Source organism: Trichomycterus rosablanca, chromosome 23 (assembly GCF_030014385.1).
Source record: "Trichomycterus rosablanca isolate fTriRos1 chromosome 23, fTriRos1.hap1, whole genome shotgun sequence".
Taxonomy (NCBI): Eukaryota; Metazoa; Chordata; class Actinopteri; order Siluriformes; family Trichomycteridae; genus Trichomycterus; species Trichomycterus rosablanca.
Genome location: NC_086010.1, coordinates 4,945,493 through 4,963,262, shown reverse-complemented (window position 1 = coordinate 4,963,262; position 17,770 = coordinate 4,945,493). Strand labels below are relative to the sequence as shown.

Here is a 17,770-nt window from a genome sequence, read left to right as displayed (position 1 = left end):
ACACAGATTGAAGAGAAACGTGTGTGGCACATGTTTTATTATTAATAAAAAAAATCTATATATTTTTCTGCAAACAATTTAAACAATAAAGGCAGAGAAGACCAGTGATGACACTGTGTCTGTATAATGCAAAGGCAGAAATCACCTCCCCAGAATCAATGTGGTGGCATAAAACAAGAGGTACATGATGTAACACAGAGAGTCTAGGGAACTAGGTTAAGTTCCCACCCTGCTTAATATGAACACAGTGACAAAGTTCCATTTCCTCTGACATTCTTTTATAACTCTTTCATAATTTGTTTTGATTGGGATTTTGGTATTTAGCTTATTAAGTAAAAAATCAGAAAGGTTTATTATAGGAGTGTTTTATTAATTGTTTACACCTAAGTATAATTCTTGCCAGCTCCACAAATGTCTCAATTTATCGTTGACAAATGTATTAGAATCTGTTGATATTATTGTTGTTTTTTCTTTAAGCAGCTCTTTATTCCTATAAAATAAATATTAAATTATATAAAGTCATTGTATCGCCCAAACACCTAATGTTGCATTTCTGTACATAGACAAATGAGATTTAATGTTTGGGGCCTGTTTCTGAGTGCACATTCATGCTAAGCCTGGTAGCTGTACCAGTTAGAATGCAAAATAAACATGCCATCACCTGATCACTGCCAATTAAAGAACACAGCTTGCTTTATTTCTAAGAGGATGCTATAATAAACAGAGGAATTACCGTTACCGCTGAGAGGAGATGCACTGGTGAAACTGAGCGCGCAAACACACAGCGCTCCGTACACGCACAGCAAGCGAAGCCCCAATCCTACATCCATCATCAGCAAATCCACAAATCCTCAACAAAACCCGAACCGATGCTGAATCCTAAACCCGCTCCTCGCTTTAGCGCATCTCTGCTGCACACAATAGCGGCTCGCGCGCGCTATCCAGCCCCGGTTGCCATTAGCGACGCAATCCGCAGCATCCGTAGCGCACCGAGCCCCGTAAAGAGGAGCGACACTACAGCCCAGTTCAGCCCAGTCCAGTTCCGAACAGTCTACTCCAGTACTGTCCAGTACAGCCGCGTTCAGGCAGATTTCAGCTCCGAGCAGCAGGCGAACCAGCAAACCACCTCCCTGAAACGTCAACAGTCTGATACCGAGCCCTCACTGCAGAAATGCTATATAAATAAACATGAGCAGCGGGAGGGGAATGATGGGTAGTGTAGTGCGCAATGTCCCTGTAATAATGGCGCTGTGGCCCACCTGCCGCTACCAGTGCGCCGAACAAAAACACATCACGTGACGACACAAAGACCAAATAGCACAAAGCTCATAATGTATTCACTTCTGGTCTCCATCTTCATTACGGTTGGGTACGTACTGGGTTTGGGCCATCACCTGCATGTTTTTGGGAACTGGGTGGGGACATGTGGACACAGGACCACCATGATGCCCAAAGACCTCATTGCTTTGAGCTATTTAACAGAGACTGGACACAAAAAAGAAACGAGACTGAATCACAATATAAGCCTTTTCCATGTCTGATGTTCTACATTAAATATTTTGACCCTTTTTTAAGCAAATCCCATCAATATCAGTCAATACAATAAAATCTACGTTTCTATTCCGAATGCTCGGCCACCCTGCTATTGTTTTTGAAGCCTTGCCCACTTTGCTCTAAAAACCCAGTTAAAAAATAATTCATATCAATCACATCAATATTGGTGCAAGGTTATGGCCACTTTGCATTATTTTATATGTAGTTTGTGTCGATTATTTATTTATTAGGATTTTAACATCATGTTTTACACTCTGGTTACATTCGTGACAGAAACGTTACTCGTTCGTTACACAAGATTCATTAGTTCACAAGTTTGTCAGACAATTTTGTATCTCCAATGAACCTGACTGCATGTCTTTGGACTGTGGGAGGAAAGCCACAAAAACATGGGGAGAACATGCAGCCTCCATACAGATAGGACCCAGACAGCTCCACCTAGGAATCAAACCCAGGACCTTCTTGCTGTGAGGCGACAGTGCTAACCAGTGAGCCACCGTGCCGCCCGTTTGTGTAGATTAGCAGACGACATCTAAAGATTAAATATATTTCTTTCTTCTCTTCTCTCACAAAAACTCCACAAAACTTAAACTTTTATAAAAGGGAGTGTGTGTATGCGTGAGTTTATTCCAAATTATACACAATTATTTTAATGTAAATAACAATACTATTAATGACTATATTAATAATAAAAAGATATTGTGCATCAGACAGACTACTATACATAATTTAAGCATTAAAGGGTCGGTAGCCAAATAAGGGTGTCAATTTTCCCCACCTGTACAAAAGTATTAAATATTTCATCATTTTGTGATGTCTGTTGTATGGAGTCTTTATGTTTTATAGCTTAAGTGCCTGTGTGAGTGTTAATGCCTATATCATTACTTAAGTGTGTGGCTTGCATTAGGGTAAAAAACCTCAACCATGACTCTAGCTCGTCTGATTCCAGGAACAGAAGGCTTTTTGATCCCAGAAAAAAATTTATTTTGCTTGTAAAAGCTCAGCAATAAAGTTGAAAACAAACCAAATGCATCAAATATACTGCAAAGAGGCGACATGTTCAACTCCCAAAAAATGACTCCCAAATGTTTCCACTTTGTTTCCTCACATTATTAATAAAATGTTCAACAAAATGCTTATAATCGGGTTTTAATGATGGAAATTGTAAAATCCCCCAAATACATTTGCAGGGACCAAACTCCTTCCAAATACATTTCATATTAACTACACAGTCTTGATTTTACATAGATGTGTTATCTCATATGTTTTTACAAATGTTTTAATAATATTTTCTTTCTGCTTTTTAAATTAACTTTTTATGGTTTTCATGGGCCAGTCTCTGTACATGACAGGTCTTCTATTTAGACACTTTATATCTTTTTTTATATTCACTTAATTAGCTGATGTTATTTAATCCAATGTCTTTTATTATTCATAGAATCCTTTAAACTCCTCCTCCATGCCGTCACTGGACTGAAAGAGCTGCCACAAATCCAGGGCTGAGGCTGATAGACTTGGCAACTCTGAACACTTCCCATGGGACTGAGGGGTCAATGATTCTGTTTGTTTACAAGAAAAACCAACCACAACTGAAGAGGCCCGTCGACGCCTTAGGCTCCGCACTTTTCTTTGTAAAGTTCCAGAAGAATTGTCCATAGTGGTTAGGTCATGTTCTTTACTGGACAGTGACCTTTCCTGTGCATGGTTTATGTCAGCTGGCTCAGTTCTGACAAGTGCAGGACCTGAACTGAGAGTCAACTTCTGTAAACGATCTGTAGTACCAAATTTGTGTGGTGCCTGATAGTCTGAAATGAATGAATGCTCTGACACCACACACGTTTCCCCACTGGTCCGTGCACCCAGAGCTCTGAACCCAGCAGCTGTGGGTTCTAAAGTCCTTACATCCTCAGCACTTGGTGAAGTCCGCGATTCTAAATGACGCTGCTGTGGTCTCCTTGTCCTCTTTTGACTGTTGTTAAGCAATAATTCACCCGAAGCTTTCTGTAAAGTATTATCAGACGTGGATTCCCATTCAAAAGACCCACGCTTGGACTGCGATTTTTGAAGTGTGTCCAAATGTTCTGGCGAGTCTTCTTTTGCATTTTGGGACTGCTCTCTGCAGCGCTTCCGAACTGATCGCTCAGTGTTGTGAGAGCCCCAGAATGGAAACGCGTCAGTTACCTCGTCCTCCTCAACTTCCAGATCTCTATCTGCTTCGTCCTTTCCTATAACGGCTCCAGGGACAAGAACCGGAGAAGAGATGCTGCACTTTACCCTGCAGAATAACCATAAGAAATAGTTAGAGTACATTATACTTCATTCATCTTTTAAATGTCAATCTAGCGGAAGCTCTGCCCCTAACCCAATTTTTATTGCCACCTATATATATAGTTGTAAATCATGACTGTAGCAGCATAGTGCATAAAACAGTAGCTGTAAACAGGGACATGAAGTGTAAATAATAAAATAGTATTGCATATAGAATAGTGATAAACAAGAGCACTTTACATTTCAAAAGCTTTTATTAATAAAATGCACTTATGTCTTTAATTGTAAGGGAACGACACAATAAGGAAAAGTGGCTCTACAAGTTATTTAGGCCAGGTTTTCTAATCCTGTACACATTTTGGGGGGCTAAACAAGCATTCCTTAAACCAGCCACAAAAACAGTGCATTTAGTTCACACAGTTTTTCCAGCTAGCAAGGTTGTGTACTAAAATATGTTTTATTATTATTTTTAAATACATTTTACAAGTTACCTACACCTCTTTTAGCAAAGATCCAAGATTCAAAACAACAAGGGGAGATTAACAGGGCAAAACCTGTTACTGTCTTATTTTTAAGAACATAAATCACCCTTAAGCAGGTGTCAGAACTTTTGCAATGTAGTCAAAAATGAAACATTTTGTAAGACATGGTTTGTGTTACATCTACCATTAAGCTTACAAATCATTCCACATTATACAACAGTTAGTTCCGACCGTACAATCTGATTGGTTGAGAAGTCTTCTAATCGTGCTGATATTCGTGACAACAGCACGGCCTTTTCACACCACAACTGTATTACTCCGCTGACGCGTTGCCAGTAACGACAAGCTGCATGCACACTGTTGTGCCTTTAAGACGTTATAGGGTTTTAACACAGAATACGGAGTTACGCTCGATGCCGTATACGCATGCGTGGGTTCAGTTTAAGGATGCAATAAAACAAAGCTCTACTGAACAGTTTATCTCCTGTATTTCTTTCCAATAATACTTCACACACAAACGTGCGACACAGCTCCCGATCACGTTTTAAATCCGTGATCTGATATACAATCTATCGCACTGTATAGGGAACATAACCAGTTGTCTAATTCACTATCTAGTGCACTGTGTAGGGAACATAAATCCGTGATTTGATACACATTCTAGTGCACTATGTAGGGAACTTTAATGTGTTTGTAACGCGAACAGTTAGCATAATAGCCCAGTTAGCAGCTTCTAAGAGTTCTGTTATCACCCGTATATCCTCTGGTGTGTGCGAGAGGTTTTTTTATTTCTTTTTTTCCCTTCGGAGGTTCTTACCTTCTTCTTCTTGTTGTTCTTACCTCCCTGAAATGAGTTTTTGCAACTTGGAATGTCTGCTTTGTAGTGTTAAACTTTATATTCGTTGTGGAACTACTTTTTGGCGGAAGGTATTGTCAATATTAAAGCATATTTATTATTAAATTTAGGGCTTCTTTGATTTATTTTCTTTCTTTATTTTGTAAAAACTGTTGTATAAAAGCAATAGAACACTTGAGGTCGTGTGTTATCACGAATAACATCACGGCTGTGATGATCTACGGCTCGTGCCTGCGACCGAATCACAGCCGTGATGTTATTCGTGATAACACACGACCTCGAGTGTTCTATTGCTTTTATACAACAGTTTTTACAAAATAAAGAAAGAAAATAAATCAAAGAAGCCCTAAATTTAACAGTCAAACACAGTGGTGGCAGTGTGATGTGTGGGTTTTGATATAATTGAGTAAATCATGAACTCTAAAATTCATTCGAAAAACTACAGAATTCAAAAAAAAAAAAAAAACTACACAATCTAAGGCTTAAACAAAAAGTTATGTTACAAGACAATAATTTAAAATACAAGAGCAAGTTGATCGCAGACCTAAATTAAGACAGTGTGTGCTGGCACAACATTAAGTAGTAGGTTAATACCTTTTAATTTGTGGGCTGATGTGGACAAAGTCACAAGAGAGTCCTGAGATTACTCTGTCCACCACCAGGTATTCATCACTTTTGGAGAACGCCTGATGCTGCTCACTCTGCAGGTGCTGTAGAAGAGTTTACAAACAGGTTAAAACTGAAGTTAATGATGTTCTTTTGGGAAAGACATGGTAGAAATAAGTACACTTACAGCTTTAAGACTGTCATATTTGACAATACAGCATTCACAGTAGCCCCCTTTCCTTCGTTGCTTTCCTTCATGGCCTTTTCTTTTGTCTTTTCTACCTTTCTCTCCCCGATCTCCCCCAGACCTGAAAGTGAATCAATCCCATTGTTTAAATTTTTCATTTAATATTGTTTTGTTATACTTAGTGGTGCTGAACTACAAGCACATTCTGCTTAGAGGAACATACCCATGTGCTTTTGGTTTCTTTTCAGGCTGATTTTTAATATTTTCCTCTAGCAGGAATGGACTGCAGGGGGCAGCAGATCTGAGGTTACACACAGGCATGTTAGCCAGTTGTAGGTGGAATGGACGGTAGTGCCTCGAGGAATAAAAGAGAAGCATTTATTTAAAAAATAAATAAATACAAATAATGCTTTGTTTTGTTTGAAGATTATTCACCATGAAATGAAAGTTTAGTACCTGCTCGCGTCCTCCACTTTAATAAAGGGGTGACAGATCCGACCCGCTGAAAAATAATTAAAATACATCATTAATCATCAGGGTTCCCCTAGATCTTTTAGGCATTAGGTGGTGAGTAATTTAAAAGGACTTATGATCACTGTAGCAATGAATTTCACTTTCTATCTGGTATGTTTCATTTAAGTGGATCAAAACTTGGATCAAGTACAAAATAAAAAAAACACACTTTCTGATTTTACAGACATGCTGAACTGTCTCAAGTATGAAAATATCATTCAGTGTTAAATGTGCCACCCCACATACCATGACAAATCCCGGTTTTAGAACAAAAATAGGAAAAGCTAACCAAATATTCCAGCTGTTTAGGAAAGAATAAACCTGCATATATTGGTTATCCTCTCCTATAGAACGATTTAAAGAAGAATTCAGTGTGTTGTGCTGTACTCACCTTTACATTTCTGAGAAGTTGTCCTCTCTGAAGGCTCAGGTTTTGTCTTAAACACAGAAATAAAGATTTCGGATTAATAAGCATTTAAAAATATTTTACACTTTTAAAAAACACTGACAACATCTAGACTATCACAATGTGCTATTAAATGTTTAGTCTATAACTTCTTCTTCTTTCGGCTTTTTTCCCTTTTTCAGGGGTCGCCACAGCGAGTCATCCTCATGATCGCTCATTGATTTGGCACCATTTTTACGCCGGATGCCCTTCCTGACACAACCCTCCCTAATTTATCCGGGCTTGGGACCAGCACTACAATGCACTAGTGCAGTGGTTCTCAAACTGTGGTACGCGTACCACTGGTGGTACGTGAAGCAGCATGAGGTGGTACGCCAGATAATCTCGGAAAAGTAATTACATGGACCGAAAAAATAAATCATTTAATAATTATAAATAAAAAATAATATGAAACAAAATGTGTAAATTACTAATAAAATCTGTTTCAAAGTTCTTATAATTCTGTTTTAATAAAATCAGTTTAATTAAAACAAGTTGTATTTAAACTAATGTGTTTTTAAAAATATTCGGGGCTACGCAGACACCGTCTATACTTCACGTTCGCAGTTTCCATCTCGAAATTTCCGAAACGTTATTAGTAAAGTTATCAGTAAAGTTATCAGTAACGTTATCAGTAGCTCTCTCGCTTTTGTCAGAGCAGATCTGTGTTTGAATCTCACTGATCTCGTTCCTGACATCACCAGGCTGCTCCGCTAAACACGCGCACTCACTCAAATCCGAAAACACTTTCAGTATCGCGGAGAATGAGCGAGCGACACACACACACACATGCACGCACACACACATGCACGCACACACACACGCACACACACACACACACACACACACACACACACACACACACACACACACACACACACACACACACACACAGAGAGAGAGAGAGCTAGTAGTATAATGACAAATAATTCAGAAATAAACTATAAACTTGTTTAATTAGGTTAAATCTGATTATTTTATTGTGCTTATGTTTTAAAGCAGAATCAAACTCAGTCACATCTTTGTACAAGAAAGGATTTTTCTAAAACTTAATGAAATGCAACCACAGTCTGTCTCTTCCCTGTAGTTTTTTGCCTTTTGAAATTAATCGTTCTTATTTAAGTGATGTTTGAATTAGGCCTACATTTAATGCAAATTTGATGTTAATATCGGGGATGTCTTATAGTTTACCTAGCAGCGCGAAGATTCACTTTTTGAATGGCTCTTTAAAAGGAACCAAGCCAAAATATCCGGCTCCTGTCAAGAAGCCATAATTCCCATCACTGCCTAAATATATATATATACAGTGTATCACAAAAGTGAGTACACCCCTCACATTCCTGCAAATATTTCATTATAACTTTTCATTGGACAACACTATAGACATGAAACTTGGATATAACTTAGAGTAGTCAGTGTACAACTTGTATAGCAGTGTAGATTTACTGTCTTCTGAAAATAACTCAACACACAGCCATTAATGTCTAAATAGCTGGCAACATAAGTGAGTACACCCCACAGTGAACATGTCCAAATTGTGCCCAAATGTGTCGTTGTCCCTCCCTGGTGTCATGTGTCAAGGTCCCAGGTGTAAATGGGGAGCAGGGCTGTTAAATTTGGTGTTTTGGGTACAATTCTCTCATACTGGCCACTGGATATTCAACATGGCACCTCATGGCAAAGAACTCTCTGAGGATGTGAGAAATAGAATTGTTGCTCTCCACAAAGATGGCCTGGGCTATAAGAAGATTGCTAACACCCTGAAACTGAGCTACAGCATGGTGGCCAAGGTCATACAGCGGTTTTCCAGGACAGGTTCCACTCGGAACAGGCTTCGCCAGGGTCGACCAAAGAAGTCGAGTCCACGTGTTCGGCGTCATATCCAGAGGTTGGCTTTAAAAAATAGACACATGAGTGCTGCCAGCATTGCTGCAGAAGTTGAAGACGTGGGAGGTCAGCCTGTCAGTGCTCAGACCATACGCCGCACACTGCATCAACTCGGTCTGCATGGTCGTCATCCCAGAAGGAAGCTGACGCACAAGAAAGCCCGCAAACAGTTTGCTGAAGACAAGCAGTCCAAGAACATGGATTACTGGAATGCCCTGTGGTCTGACGAGACCAAGATAAACTTGTTTGGCTCAGATGGTGTCCAGCATGTGTGGCGGCGCCCTTGTGAGAAGTACCAAGACAACTGTATCTTGCCTACAGTCAAGCATGGTGGTGGTAGCATCATGGTCTTGGGCTGCATGAGTGTTGCTGGCACTGGGGAGCTGTGGTTCATTGAGGGAAACATGAATTCCAACATGTACTGTGACATTCTGAAACAGAGCATGATCCCCTCCCTTCGAAAACTGGGCCTCATGGCAGTTTTCCAACAGGATAACGACCCCAAACACAACCTCCAAGATGACAACTGCCTTGCTGAGGAAGCTGAAGGTAAAGGTGATGGACTAAACCCAATTGAGCACCTGTGGCGCATCCTCAAGTGGAAGGTGGAGGAGTTCAAGGTGTCTAACATCCACCAGCTCCGTGATGTCATCATGGAGGAGTGGAAGAGGATTCCAGTAGCAACCTGTGCAGCTCTGGTGAATTCCATGCCCAGGAGGGTTAAGGCAGTGCTGGATAATCATGGTGGTCACACAAAATATTGACACTTTGGGCACAATTTGGACATGTTCACTGTGGGGTGTACTCACTTATGTTGCCAGCTATTTAGACATTAATGGCTGTGTGTCGAGTTATTTTCAGAAGACAGTAAATCTACACTGCTATACAAGTTGTACACTGACTACTCTAAGTTATATCCAAGTTTCATGTCTATAGTGTTGTCCCATGAAAAGATATATTGAAATATTTGCAGAAATGTGAGGGGTGTACTCACTTTTGTGATACACTGTATATATATATATATATATATATATATATATATATATATATATATATATATATATATATATATATATATATATATATATATATATATACATATACATACACACACACACACCTAATTAATGTGTGCTATATGTGGTTCTGTGATGAGAGACATAGGTGGTACTTGGAAGTTTTGGTTTGACAATGGGTGGTACTCGGTCTAAAAAGTTTGAGAACCACTGCACTAGTGCATCTAGCGGCTAGGTATCTATAGGACAATTCAGTGTTTCCAATTAACCTGGTGGCATGTTTTTGGACTGTGGGAGGAAACCGGAGTACCCGGAGGAAACCCACGCGGAAACTCCAGACAGAAAGGACCCGGACCGCCCCACCTGGGGATTGAACCCAGGACCTTCTTGTTGTGAGGCGACAGTGCTACCCACTAAGCCACCGTGCCGCCAAATGTTTAGTCTATAACAATTTGACTTTATCGATTTTAATAAGGAGGACACATAAAAGCTATGTGGATTGTGACTTACAGTTTTCTTCGCTGCGTGTGTGGCAGTTCGGAACTTGGCGAGAATGCTTTTCTTCTTATCAATGTAAGAAATGATGTCTAAATTAACAAGAAAACAAAGTCATACTGAAGCAATCACTGACAATCTTACACAACAATAACACTTAAACAGAGCACACAAAATACATGTTATGGTAAAAAGTATGTAGACACCACTCTTATTTATGTATTTAGTGAACTGTTTAGGTGTTATCTACACCCATTAATAACAGGTGTATAAAATTAACAGAAAAAAAATTTGCTTTTATCTTTAAACCGGCAACAGGCTTTCACTAAACTGTTGCTGTAATGTGAAGTCTATATGATGTCTATGGTTGAATATACATCAGTAAAGGAGTGTTATTGTTACAAGGGGGTATTTTTAAAATTAAAATACAAAAGTGACAAAATACCATCTATGTAGAGAATCTTCACACCCCATTCAAGTGCATTGGCCAGGAACCTGTTCATCTGGATACGCTCCTGAAAGTCATGAAAAAAGCAGGAGATGAACATTCGAATCTGAAACTCCAAAACTGCTTTCATCAGTTGACTAAATATTTAAATTAGCCAAAGCAAACAAAAACACTTACTTTTTCCTTTACGACTTTTTCTACTAGAGATTTCCCTCTGCTTACAATGACCTGTGAAATACCAATCAGAGGTGGTGATTTAATTCAACGCCACAAGAGATTTAATTCAACACCACACACAAATTGTCAATTACAAATTATGTCAAATTCAGTTTCATACGAAGCAGCTTCTGTTTATTGTAACTTTATTTTAGTTTTATTATTAAAGATGTACTGCAAATAAACACTAAAGGTTGTAAATCTGTGTAGCTGAGCAAAACAAGGCATCAGACTTCAAAAGTTCACTTCATTTGGAAATGAAGATAGTAAAAATGCTCACAGTGTCAGCAGTTCCTTGGGAGCTTCCTCTATATCCAGGACTGTCCCTCCGGCTTCCCGGGTGGGGGGAGCTGAGGCCTGAATCTGGACTTGGCACCGGAGAGTCCATATGAACGAGTCGCTGCACATGGCGAGCTTCAGGCTTACTGGACACCAAGTATCCAATCTCCTTACTGAAGAACTTTTCCACTGTCTGAAATCAAAGATAACAACATGAATAAATAGAAGTTTTAATAAGTAAAAAAAACAAAAACAAGGAAAGACAAATTCAAACAACACCACCTTTATTATAGCATTGAATATAAATCAGTCCCTGATCGTGATTAAATCTGCCATTACTTCAGTCAAGCATTTGTAGCCAAGTAATACATCTATTTTTTACTTTGATTTTATTTAATTGCTTCACCTGACCAGAAACACGGGGCAAAAGGCAACACATTCCCAGGCCAGTATTGTCCCTTATACCAATACTTAATATCAATATGTATTTCTGTCAAATTACTTTTTCTCTTTACTGTTCTAGTCATATATATATATGTATGTGTGTGTGTGTGTTTTAAAGTTTGTATGAGTTGTTGTTTATTTAAGCACTTGTGGGTTGTTTGGTTGCAGTAAAAGACCATTTTCTATTCAGGATTATTAAACTCTGCTGTTTTGTATCTATCTGTGTTTGTCTACATATGTAGCACAACCCTCACATACAGTGTTGCCTAAACTTTTACCAAAACACACTGAATAAAAAAGAAAAAACAAATGGTAAGGGCACCCAGAGGACAAAACCATTGCAAAGACTTTCATTGACATTTAAAAGAGATCGCTATTAACTTGCAGGAGGCACATTGTTGCCCCCATTGTAAACCATCACAATCACAGCGCTTGAAAGGGACTGCATGCAGTCATACATGAACATGCACATCATGATTATTCATTCACTTTATCAAACATATGGATCCATTATTGAGTTGTAAGTGTGGGTCAATAAAAACTAAATCAAAAACAGAAACATTTTAGTTCAGTTTACAACAACCTTCAGCATGTACCATTCGTGTTTAACCCATTTATTGTAGGTGCTTTATTTTATTCAGGGACATAGTGGGTCCAAAACCTACTATAAAAAAACAGTTCACAAGCTGTCAATTGCACTTACCCCACCAAGGCTCTTGATGTCATTTTCTAAATTCTGACTTCTTTTATTAGATGGTAAATCCAAATAAAATATCCGCCCAGCAAGGGGCTTCTTATTAATATAATCACAGGATTGATGTCTTTTAAGTGCTGCTTTCTTGTGCCCGTCTTTGTCCAGTTTCGGATCTGTAGATGAAACAGTAATGCTTCAGGTTAACAATTCAAAGCCCATGTCGTCACACTGCACACAGCGCCAACAACTTGTCTTGTGCAGTTCATAATAATAATAATGTAAAGTGTAAATGAAGTGGCATTCTTAATGAATGGATGGATGTGAAATGTACATACATTGATTGTTTATACGCTACTCCTCCTATACTGTACTACAACAAAAAAGACCCTCCGCAGACCAATGATGTTTGGGTGCTGAACCATTCTTAGGACAGTGCTAGACATGGTCAGATTGAGATCTGCAGAATTTGGCGACCAAGTCAACATCTTGAACCATTCATTATGTTCCTTGTATCATTCCTGAGCCATTTCTGTATTGTGGCAGGGCACATCTGCTTAAAAAAGTCTGCCATTAGAGAATATGGATGCCATTAAGAGGTGTACTCGGTCTGCAACAATGGTAAGGTAGGTGTTATGATCAAAGTAATTTCCACATGAATGCCAGGACCTAAGGAATCACCGCAGAACATGCACCATATGTCACCTCATTGGCACAAAATCCAAAATGTTTTGAACAGAGTGGGAATAGAGTAAACTGTGACGTCCGCAAAGCAGGTCCAATATCATACTTATGATCATCAGATCAGATCAGATCAGAAATACTTTATTGATCCCAGAGGGAAATTGCAGTTTTTACAGTAGCACCCATTTATGTAGAAGAATAAACACTCTACTAGTTTAAAACAAAGCAGAAGAAAAAAATTGCAAATAGAGGTTAAAAAGTTATTTCACACATAATTAAAATACTTACATTATTATTATTGCACATATGAATAACTATATTTATATATAATATAATAGCACATATATTATTATTGCACATATGAATACTACAATCCTTTTTATCCTTTTTCTGCTAGGTAGATCATTGGTACATACCTCATACTTCATTTGTACACAAATTTCATATATACCGTATACATCTGTTTACCATGTTTTACATATACATTCCTCTATCATGTCCATAGCACCTTAATCTGTATCACTTTAACCTGCACCTTAATCTGTATATTGTTTTTAGCTGTATATCTTGTCTACAGTACATTCAATAATATATTCAACTTCATAGATCTGGTTCATACCACTGCTATTTACCCACTGTAAATAATGTATATCATAGATACCGTATATCCTGCACTTTCTGCTTATTGTGGGCACTCATGTGCACAGGCACTAACAGCACATCCGCACCTTATGTACATAAATCTGCACATTTTCTTACATTTCCTATATTGCACTGTGGTTTCACTTTATACTATATACTTTATAATTCACTTTAAATTCTTTTTATTATTTATATCTTACAACTGTGACTTATAATCCATATTAGCCTTGCAGTGTTAACTGAAATAACACCTTCATATGTATCACATGTACCATATGTACCCTCAGGTCCTGTTTTGTTGTGTGTTGTGGTTATACAGATACTTTTTTTGTATAATGTAAATCTCTGTAGTGTGTACTATTACTTACTTTTTGACTTTGATTTATGTAACTTGCTACTGAGGCCTCAATTTCCTTCGGGATTAATAAAGTATCTATCTATCTATCTATCTATCTATCTATCTATCTATCTATCTATCTATCTAATCTATCTATCTAATCTATCTATCTATCTATCTATCTAATCTATCTATCTATCTAATCTATCTATCTATCTAATCTATCTATCTAATCTATCGCACTTCTACAGCATTTCGTTGCCTTGTACGAATCTAATCTAATGAATAACGAATATATTGCAGTTCTTACAGTAGCACCCATTTATGTAGAAATGGTTTATAGATCATGGTTTTGAATGGGGGTTTTCCAACTAAGCTGAAGGTTGTGTACACATATTGTGGCTGTATAATGTATCTTCTCCAGGTAAGCAAGCCACATGCACCTGGCTGTCCACATAATGTGAAAGAAAACATGAATGATCAGATTTGACCACATTCATCCATTGCTATACTGTCCAGTTCTGTACATGTGCTTTCAAACTGACTGACTTCATTTCAAAATACAAATAAAAAGTGGGTAGTATTAAACTTACCTTGAGATTTAGATTGTGTGAATGTTGTAAGACTCTGATGTTTCATCACAGTTGATGAGCTAACAGTTCCTCGGTTAATGTTCCCCCAAGTTACAGCTGTAGACCAGAGTAATGTTGTTAGTAAAACAAAAAGAGAGCAAAACAAACAAAAAAACTCTTCCCGACAATAATAATCAGACTTACTCTGGGTGTCTGTGAGCTGCTGTTGGTTTGGTTACATGAGTGTGATGAGATGCGGTCTGGATCTTCCTGATCAGTTTAAATGTGACTCTCCGGTTTTTAAACCCAACAGACGTTACGCACGAAATTCAAACCAAGCTAACCAAGCTAACTGCTAACCAACAAACCAACCGACTACAACTATACAATTATACAGCAATTCGTCTTACTCACTGCGCCTACATGCAGATATTTATTTTAAGTTCAAAGTTTTTCAAAATATTTATTAGAAATAATTCCTTAATCTTTGTTTTGTTACTTTGGAGAACAACACAAAACAAACACCGTTCTAGTTTCCCGCTCACACAGCCGGCTGTGTTTCAAATCATTCTCTACTCCCTACACACTCCCAAGTGCACTATGAGCTCTCAAACCTGCACTAGGCTTTAACACTGGATTCTCTTTACAGTGTGATTTACTTTACATTCGTTCTGATATGATTAGAAAACAACTGTATATGAATATTGTACCAAATAGTGTGGTCGCATGCTTTAAACAGTGCACAACATCAATTTGTAGACAGAATACTGTTTAGAATGGCAGTTTGCGGTTTAGGACAGAACCAGAGCTTGAACCTATTTTACATACCCACTTTGAGACTGATGTTTCAGATTCATTTGTACATCAAAACAAATAATTTAAAACATTATTAGACATTCCATGTGCTTTTTTGGTTAATTCAGATGATTTATGTATTTCTTTGTTAATTATTAACCTTCTAACTTGCAGGCCCCGTCTGTCTGCTGATCTTAAATTTGTTTGTTTGTTTATTAGGATTTTAACGTCATGTTTTACACTTTGGTTACATTCATGACAGAAACGGTAATTACTCATTACACAAGATTCATCAGCTCACAAGGTTATATCGAGCACAGTCTTGGACAATTTAGTATCTCCAATTCACCTCACTTGCATGTCTTTGGACTGTGGGAGGAAACTGGAACTTCTGGAGGAAACCCACGCAGACACGGGGAGAACGTGCAAACTCCACACTGAAAGGACCCGGACCGTCCCTCCTGGGGATTGAACCCAGGACCTTCTTGCTGTGAGGCGACAGTGCTACCCACTTAGCCACCGTGCCGCCCCGCTAATCTTAAAAGTAAAGAAGTGCATTTGAGTACTTATGTTGATGTGCAGTTTAGGTATGTGGGAAGGTATCATAGACACAGAGGTGTATATTGGAATTTTAGTCCATGATTATTTCAGATTACTGTACACACATTTTGTACACAAACTGTACACAGAATCAACATTGGTGTCAGCCTAATTACTACTTATGACCCAAAACTTAAAAACCACCTTCTAAAAATGTGCATGACTATTTTGCTTGTAGCTCACACGTAGAATAAAGCAGATATGGGCAGCATAAAGACCTGACTGACACTGATAAGGGCCAAATCGTTCTGCCCACACGACTGGGTTAAAGTCTCTCCAAAACAACAAGTAGTGCTCACAGGCAGTAGTAAGGACCATAAGCCCCCAGCATGACCACAGAGGAAAGTACAATAAAATTAGATAAATAAAAAAAGGTTAAATCTGAGATGCCAACACACTGGCTACTCAATCTCAAACCTGTGTTCTCAAAAAAGGCATGACAGTAGAGGAAATCAGCCTATAGTGGCTATAAAAAAGAGAAGCAGCCACTCCACCAACTAACACACCCTGCATCCAGTGTGGATCCACTAGTGGGGCTCGGCCATTCAGGGCAGTAAAACTGTGACTGCAGAGAGGTGCCAGCACATCGTCTTGAGTGCTTTAGAAAGAAACTCAAAGAATGCTGCCAAATGAGCTTGTAGAAGCAAAAGTACTGAAATCACAAAGTGTCCAGGGGTTAGGAAAGTGTGAACACCATACAACACATTCGAGGCTCTCTTAGCTGCAGTAAATTAATACTGATGAGGCACAGAGACTGCCTATTAAAAAGAAACACCATTGTAAGTTATCTGTGTTTCCATCCCCCCTGCCGGCCTCAATGGTATGGCAGGTGGGCATGGTTCTGTAACCTGCACTCCCCTAATAATAATAATAATATTAATAATAATAATAATTATTATTATTATTATTATAAAAGGAATAAATAAGATAATCGGAATGTAATACATTGGTGCACAATGCTATAAGCAGATATTATAATCTAATAGTAAGATTTTAAGATATATTAAAATGAGAAAGAAGTTATCTGCTATAAATACAAATATATCTGACAATAAAGTAGATTTATACACCACTGCTTTCCATTTTTATTTGCATTTCAATCATTGTCCCAACTCCTCTTGTACTGAGGTTTGTAGAACAATAGTATTCGGGTTGTCACTTCTTCAGGGCAAGTTATTGGTTGTGTCCCAAATCACACACTAATATCTTATCCATACATACTTTAATGTATAAATAATCATGAAATAAGTACAAAAAATAACTTGGTGAAAGCAAACTGTAATAAATAACGTGTGCTTCATGATGTTCAGGGGCGGGTACGGTGATTAAGTGGGTAGCACTGTTGCCTCACAGCAAGAACATCCTGGATTCGATCCCCAGGTGGGGCGGTCCGGGTCCTTTCTGTGTGGAGTTTGCATGTTCTCCCAGTGTCTGCGTGGGTTTCCTCCGGGTGCTCCGGTTTCCTCCCACAGTCCAAAGACATGCAAGTGAGGTGAATTGGAGATACTCAATTGTCCAAGACTGTGTTTGATATAAAAACTTGTGTGAAGTAATGAATCTTGTGTAATGATTAACTACCGTTCCTGTCATGAATGTAACCAAAAGTGTAAAACATGACGTTAAAACCATAACAAACAAACAAACATGACGTTCAGAGTTCAGACTCATGAGTATGCAAGGATAGTGCACTACACTGTATTAATTAAATAGTAACGCACTAACTAGATTGATAGCATGCATTTTGTTATGTAAC

At 38.4% G+C, this 17,770-nt stretch overlaps 2 protein-coding genes across 4 annotated transcripts in view; both read right to left on the bottom strand.

The window, feature by feature from the left end:
* adam22 (ADAM metallopeptidase domain 22) overlaps positions 1-1,137 on the bottom strand; it is a 47,580-nt gene extending 46,443 nt beyond the window's left edge. For all 3 annotated transcript variants that reach the window (XM_062985594.1, XM_062985595.1, XM_062985596.1), the window contains exon 1: positions 734-1,137. In XM_062985594.1, the coding sequence (XP_062841664.1) occupies positions 734-833 (100 nt within the window). In that variant the 5' untranslated portion in view covers positions 834-1,137. The remainder of the gene's footprint in view (positions 1-733) is intronic.
* Positions 1,138-2,527: 1,390 nt separating this feature from the next.
* dbf4 (DBF4-CDC7 kinase regulatory subunit) lies at positions 2,528-15,160 on the bottom strand. The gene is made up of 13 exons (XM_062985621.1): positions 14,827-15,160; positions 14,644-14,739; positions 12,400-12,563; positions 11,254-11,445; positions 10,935-10,985; positions 10,755-10,824; positions 10,325-10,401; positions 6,858-6,903; positions 6,410-6,455; positions 6,177-6,308; positions 5,954-6,074; positions 5,755-5,870; positions 2,528-3,829 (listed from the first exon to the last, which is right to left on the bottom strand). Exons 2-13 carry the CDS (start codon positions 14,687-14,689, stop codon positions 2,983-2,985), a joined length of 1,908 nt encoding a protein of 635 aa, XP_062841691.1. The 5' UTR covers positions 14,690-14,739; positions 14,827-15,160; the 3' UTR covers positions 2,528-2,982.
* Positions 15,161-17,770: the final 2,610 nt, after the last annotated feature.

Excerpts from the sequence above, each read along its gene's own strand:
- dbf4 (XM_062985621.1), bottom strand. The coding sequence starts at position 14,689 with ATGAAACATCAGAGTCTTACAACATTCACACAATCTAAATCTCAAG. Across the intron at positions 11,446-12,399 it reads ACATCAAGAGCCTTGGTGGG|ACAGTGGAAAAGTTCTTCAG; the intron begins GTAAGTGCAATT and ends CTTTGATTTCAG. Across the intron at positions 10,825-10,934 it reads AAAAAGTCGTAAAGGAAAAA|GAGCGTATCCAGATGAACAG; the intron begins GTAAGTGTTTTT and ends CATGACTTTCAG.